At 46.1% G+C, this 6,928-nt stretch overlaps 1 protein-coding gene across 1 annotated transcript; it reads right to left on the bottom strand.

Annotated features, from left to right (window-relative positions):
• Window positions 1–1,021: 1,021 nt before the first annotated feature.
• Window positions 1,022–5,484, bottom strand: LOC310958896 (zinc finger protein 703-like). The gene is made up of 2 exons (XM_083930049.1): window positions 4,873–5,484; window positions 1,022–4,099 (listed from the first exon to the last, which is right to left on the bottom strand). Exons 1-2 carry the CDS (start codon window positions 5,104–5,106, stop codon window positions 2,570–2,572), a joined length of 1,764 nt encoding a protein of 587 aa, XP_083786175.1. The 5' UTR covers window positions 5,107–5,484; the 3' UTR covers window positions 1,022–2,569.
• Window positions 5,485–6,928: the final 1,444 nt, after the last annotated feature.

A 6,928-nucleotide genomic window follows, 5' to 3' on the forward strand; every position in this document is an offset into this window, starting at 1 on the left:
CACCTCTTTTTTCCTCTCTTAGGTGTGAGGTTCACTCGATCAGAAGCGGCTTGTATATGGTAGAAATCAAAAGTGTAATGATATGAGAGAGCGTTGCAGCACTTACGTGACAGAAATAGCTGCGTCAAGAGCAAAAGTAGGGAGCTAGAGAGAGAGAGAAGTGGTGAAATGCAACCAGTCAAGTACGGTGCAAACGCGAGGTGCTCGTACTTGAGTGTTTCCATTTTATGCGACTTTACGCTTCGACTCTTCTACATCTCGGGTGAAATGTGGTGCTTTTGTAAATACTGCACTTCATTTGTCAGACAGCTTTAGTTGAAGGTGAGGTCAGTTGACAGTAAAGTCTTTAAAACACGTCTCGGATCAGCTGGAAAAGTCGTAGAAGAGTAAACTTTTTTTTAGAGGTACGTGGTTCTCACAGGACAGCGAGGCTACAAACAGATGATGATCTCACAGAACATGATGCATGGCTGTAGGTTAAACCACCCAACAGGATATAAATCAGTTCAAATGAGACATACACATGAACGCAGCAGTTATATTAACCCAGAAATAATTAAATATATAAGAACAAAACACTGACTGAGGGAACGTTTCTCTGCACGATCAGTACTCGATGCTTTTACTAAAGAAAGCCTTGAAAGCGGGACGTTTACTTGTAGTAGTCTCAGTGTGGTTTGAGTACTTTTAACTAAATAAAGGATCTGAACACGTCTTACTGTAATGCCAGAAAGAGACGTTCAAACTCTACAGGTTCGAGAGATGTTCCTCGTTTGTTTTTTTGTCGTAAATCATGAAAAATCCCCTGTAAATGCATCAGGCCGTGCAAAGGAAAGGAGCACATTAAAGGTGAAAACGAACCTGAAATCAGCATCAAAAGCTCGGTTGTTTGTTGTGATTGACAGCGTAAATATCAGCTCCTTAATTTCAAAATTGTGACCTTAAATTCATACGGTTTATATAAAACATTCACGTGTTTCTAAGCGATGTCAGAGCAGAAATGAAGACAGAACAGAATAAACATCTTCAGTGTGATTTATTTAACAAAATACGACCTCCCCTGTAACCGGACACCGACACGGGGGTGTTCCAATCTTTTTACATAAAAAATATCACATCTCATTTTTATTGATTTGCGGTTTTTAAAAAAAAAAAAACAGAAGAAAGAAAAAAGCTCAGGAGCTCGAAGAGAGAGAGCGAGAGAGAGAGAGAGAGAGAGAAAGAGAGAGAGAGAGAGAGAGAGAGATGTGATTTCAACATTCATTCTCGGAGACGTGTTAAGAAATAGTCGACATGTGTCATCTGGGCTCTTCCAACATGCCAGAGGATTGTAAAAGGAGATGTATGCGGTAAACATGAAAGCCAGATTCCCCCGGTACAAAATAAATACAACTTCTCAGTAGGAATAAACCAAACGTAAGGAACCAAAACAAATCATCACAAACCATCGGGGCTGAATAAACAGCTAAGGAGTGTACGCTGTGTGAAGCTTACATGCATCTCTTGCAGGGAGAAAAGCGACTGTGGCCCTGACTTGCATCAGCCCACGGCTGCAACTTATCGCCGTCCCCGCCGCGCCGCATTTTTCCGCGCTAAATCATCATCGTCTGCAGCGAGAATCCTGAACATCCAAGAGCTGTTACGCAGCGTCCAACCGTCAATTTGCAGAGCCCACGGGGCGGCAGGAGTCGCCCAAGGGCGGTCATTTCTGTTGCAAAAGTATCCGAGCAATGTGCAGACATGCAAGAGCCACATGTGTTCTCTGATCTGTAGGATGGAGCCTGATTAGAAACACCAAATCTTATATATAATGTATGAAAAAAGAAAGTGTGAAGAGGCCCTCAGGTCAAAATCCAGGGCTTGCAATCCCACGTCCTGGTTCCACTTGAATCCAGTCTGAAGTCAGAGAAAAGCAGCAACTTGCCACAATTAAGTAAAATGCTTCAAGTGATAGTTCAACCTTTTTCGGAAAATACGCGTTATTGACTTTCTCGCAGCAAAGTGAGATGAGAAGAATAACATCACTTTTGTATCTGTTTGTTAAATATGAAGCTAAAGGCAGCAGCTGGTTAGCTTAGCTTAGCTCAAAGACGTAAAACAGTTGGGACACAGCTAGCCTGGCTCTGTCCAGCAGCAGCTCTGAAGCTAAAGCTAATTAATACGCTATATTTTATTTGTTTAACACTTGCAAATACAGAGTTATGTGCTGGATAATCTCTAGGCAAGGAGCAGTGACTTCCTGGAGTCCTGTTGCTTCCGTAAAATGTTGAATTGTCATTTTTACACTTTTTATGTATTAAACTAACAAGATATAAGGTGTTAATCAGTGAGCTTTAGAGGTGCTGGTTTGGAAAGACCCAGGCTGGCTGTTTCCCCCTGTTTCCAGTAGGTGTGCTAAGCTAAGCTAAGCTAAGCTAAGCTAAGCTAAGCTAAGCTAAGAAGCCTCTGGTTTTATATTTAAAACAAATATTCGAGTGTGGTATCAATCTTCTCAGCTAACTCTCCGCCAAGCGAATATGCGTATTTCCCAGAATGTCCAACTATTCTTTTGAACATAGTGGACGGTGTATCACTGGTAGCCCAGAGCAGATGCAGATCCAAGTCTTTGACTGTAAAGAGCGTAATGAGGGTAGTACGGGCCTGTGGTGGGCAGAGAGTGCAGGGCAATGGAGGAGGGTCCAGGGGGCAGGTGGACCTTACTGTAGGGGTGATAGCGAGCTAGACCCAGGCTGTGGGGCGCCCTGAGAGAGAGGGAGCCGGGCATGGAGCCTGGACTGCTCTGGTGGGGGAGGTGAAGGTGGCAGGATGCAGGTCCAGAGGAGGAAGCAGAGAGCAGCTTACTGTCCATCCCCACAGACAGGGCCGTGTGTGTGCGGAGGTGAGCCAGGAGTTCGTCTGACGTGGCGAAACGTTTGTCGCAGGGCCCCCCGGCAGAGACCCAGTTACAGGCGTGAGGCAAAGGGTCGTTGTTGAGCATGAAGCCGTACGTGTAGAGGGGATGTGACAGGGAGGAGGACACGCTGGACGACATAGAGCTTTGGTGGAGAGAGTGCAGCGGATGGGAGGGGTAAACCAATGGGAAGTTTGATTTGAGGCTGGAGGAAGGGTCGTGGATGCACGAGTTGCAGTTGCTTCCGCCGAGATGGGATACACCCGGATAGCTTAGACAGTAGGGGTCCCTGCATAAACTCTGCATGAAGGAAGGAGGGGAGGCTCCAGTGAGAGGGCTGGAGCTCGGGTGCTTTCCTGGAACTCCCATGCTTCCCATGCCGAGCCCCGACTTTGTTGGGTCCAGCCCGGGAACAAACTGAGACGGGTAGCCTGCGTAAGCCCCCACTACAGATCCGTGGTAGCCCATATTAGAGGAGGGCAGGGGGAAGAGGGGCTGGCTTGTCTTATAAGGAGAAATAGGGGTAATGCGTCCAGGGCGGAGGTTCGGTTGGGCCGACTCTTTGCCTCCCTCGTGGTTGGAACCACCGTCAGAGCTGCCGTTACTGCAGTTCGTGCTGGCTCGAGCGTGGCTGGAGTTTGCATCGTGTGGACTGTCCGAGATGTTCTTGCTTACGTCTGCGTCTTTTCTGGGGTTATTGCTGCTCGTGCTGGTGGGACTGCCCCGCTCGTGTGCAGCTTCTCCACTAAGCGTCTCGGACTGTGACTGTCCACCAGGAGACTGGCTCTGTTTGTGGGGCTGCTGCTGCTGCTGCTGCTGCTGCTGAGTGTGTCCTGGCGGGGTGCTGCTGCTGGCTCTAGAGCTGGGTGAAGCAGCGTGGGGCGGATGATGGCCGTTGGTGGAATTTCCGTTAGTGATAACATTATTGCTGGGTACCCTGAACCCCACTTTATCACTGCTGCTGCTGTTAAAGCTGCTAGTAACTCCGTCTCTGCGGCAGTCTCCGTTGCCTTTGTTGTAGGGTTTGAAGCTACACTTGTCCTCCAGGGAGGGGCGGTGCTCCCCGTGCTTCAAGCTGGAGCCGGACAACCGACTGCTGGACTCCTTGTCCCCCTGGCCTGCCAGCTTGGAGGAGGAGGGAGGGTCTGGTTTACCAATCTGAGAGCAGGTCTGTGCCAGCAGGGCCAGTGGACTCTTCTTGGCATCCAGCTACAATAAAACATAGATTCTGATTAGCATTTTCTTTATTTTACTGTATTCTGCCCAGAGACACTTAGGTATCATGCAAAAAGAGTAAGAAACATGAAGTTAGTCTTCTGTGGTCCTGTGAACTGTTAAAGTTAGCAGCAAGTAATTAGCAGTTAATCTTACACTTGAATCCTTTTATCTATAAAATGACAGAAAATAGTGTAAAATGCTTGATATGTTTTTCCCAGAATGCAATGTGGTGTTTTGAAACTGCTGTTTTTAGAGCTCATATGACTATTTGATCCACAGAGGAAGAAAAAAATACTCTGCAGCCATTTTAGTAATCATTAATGGATTCAGTCACTTTTCAAACAAAGCAGGGTTCTGGTTCAAGCTTCTCTAATGTTGTCATGGATCATAAGACGGAGTTTCTGTGGGATTTTGCCTCAAAACAAGAAGATATTTGATGACATCTTCTGGACATTTCTTACTCTAAACAATGAATTGATCGTAAAAACAACTGCAGGCCTTCTTGTTTGGTTTTTAGGTTTTGTGTAAAACCTAAAAAGAATCACTTAAACATCAAACACGACACAGAACAGCAGCAAACACCACTAAAACAAACTTATTCATCAAAGAAAGTTGCTTATTACTCTCCAATTAATCGACTAATCGCTCCAGCTCTAATTTGAAGTTGAAGAGAATAAAGATAATAAGACATTGGTGTAACTGATCATCTGTCTCTGCTGTCATGGGTGACATAACAACACATTTATGAAAGACAAAAGAAATACCTCGATGCTCACTGGTGCTGGCGGCAAAGGCTGCAAATATTCCGGGTGTAGCAAGTGTCCGGTGTGCGCAGTCAACATCTTGATAACGCGGATGGGAATGCGCTTTGCCTGCCGAAGTGGGTCCAGAGGGGTCAACAGAGAGACCACGGCACCGGGACGGGACTTTGCACCACTGTGGCTGATCTCACTGAGCTCGATCCGCGTATTTAATGATCCTGGAGGGAGATATTTCATTGGGGAGAGGGCGCTGCGCTCGGAGGTGGACGTGCGTCACTTTTTTTTTTTAGTCCAAAATCGCGCTCACAGGTGATAATCCATGCAGACCCGTGCCAAATTAAAAAAAACAAACACAACTGGACGTCCTTAGGTGTCCAGAGGGACGGAGAGAAGCCTCTCAACTCGTCAGAAGCATCTTCATTTCCCCCGCACGGCTCCTGTACTCCACATTCAAACCAAAAAGAGAGAAAGAAAAGTCCACCGGGGGGATTTCGGTGCGCAAAGCGGACACGGTGTCTCTCCTGCAGACGCGTAAAACACCAGAGTTTACTTTATATATATATTCCAGGTATTAGAGGTTGGGGAAACGTCCCAGTGCGTGTTCTCGGTCCGGACTTCTGCAGCTCTCTGATCACAACAGGCAGCGCCGCACAGTGTCCGCTGGGTGGCCGCAGCGGCGACGACGAGATGGGCGGGGAGGGAGGCGGAGCGAGCGCCGTCCTCCCTCCACCCTTTCGACGCAGCGGGGAGGAAGTGTTGGGAGCTTTTACTGAGGTAAAAGTAGAAATGCTGCAGGAGTAGTGAGTCAGAGTCATGCATTTAAACTCATGTATCATCATCCGAATGTTAAAGTGGAGTAAAGATCCATTTGAGATGGATAAATATTGTATTATTGGGTAATTATTGATGCATTAATCACTTTTATGGTGCAGGTAGTAAAGGTGGGGCTAGTTTGAATTACAGACTGGGACTGTGATTATATTATAAGCTGCAGGGACGTGGAAGAAGAAGTAAAAATACTCCATTACCATTAAAACATTTAATTTCATTTTTTAAAAGGTAAAAAAATGTTACTTAAAGTGGAAGTCCAACGTAAAATCATCCCAGGGTGATTTTCGGCAAATACACTTTATTTTTTTCGTGTAACAACTATTAACGGAGAAATCCAGGAGAGTCGCTAACAGCTGGATGTGGCTAACACTGCTAGCTCGGGGCAGTACGGTGAAGGCATTCAAAGGTCTTTTTTAACCACTAAAACTGCTGAAAATAACAGCAAACCTCTGCAGCAGCACGAGAAGAGTCCCTACACACACAGAAAAACACATGCAGAATAGTCTTTAGGCCAGATTTGTTGTCTAGATGTTGTGGTTGATCAGGAGATGCACAAACGCGTACACAAGAGCATAAAATGAGCGCCCAAAATGTCAGCCGTGACTAAAAAGGAATCACACAGGATGTCCCCTTTCAGATGAATGAAGCCTCAAAATCAGATCAGCCCCAGGAATCAAGTCCTGTTCTAATCCTATAGTCCGCATCTCGCAGAGTACGCTCCAAATGCCCGGATGTGACTTGCTCCGCACATTTTGTCGAGGATGCATCGGAGGTGACCCAGCCTTTCAGAACCCGTTGGTGATGGTTGTTGTGTTGACACGGCTCCACGCATTTAGGATCCACTGGCAGACTTGAGTTAAAGATGCTCTTCGCATGCGTCCTGTTTTGGTAAAAGATTTCTCACCGCTTGTCATCCAAGTCTCCCACTCTTCGCGCAGTGCCACTTTAGAAAAACGAATAAGCCGCACCGTAGTTTAAACCGCAGTGTTTAAAGTGTAGGAAAAAAGTAGCGGCTTGTAGTCCGGGATTTACGGTATTATATTTTATTTGTGGGGATTTTTTTTACACATTACATGTTTAATTAAATTCTATGCAAAGGCCAGAGTTGGCGAAAAAGTCAACACCAGTCTTTTCTGTTTTATTAAATACACAGCCTACGATTGTGGACAGATTTATCTGTAGGCCAGATTTGTTGTCTAGATGTTGTGGTCGATCAGGAGTTGCACAA

This window comes from Echiichthys vipera (assembly GCF_963691815.1).
Source record: "Echiichthys vipera genome assembly, chromosome: 16".
NCBI classification, from domain to species: Eukaryota; Metazoa; Chordata; class Actinopteri; order Perciformes; family Trachinidae; genus Echiichthys; species Echiichthys vipera.

Excerpts from the sequence above, each read along its gene's own strand:
- LOC310958896 (XM_083930049.1), bottom strand. The coding sequence starts at position 5,106 with ATGAAATATCTCCCTCCAGGATCATTAAATACGCGGATCGAGCTCAGT. Across the intron at positions 4,100-4,872 it reads CAGCACCAGTGAGCATCGAG|CTGGATGCCAAGAAGAGTCC; the intron begins GTATTTCTTTTG and ends GTTTTATTGTAG.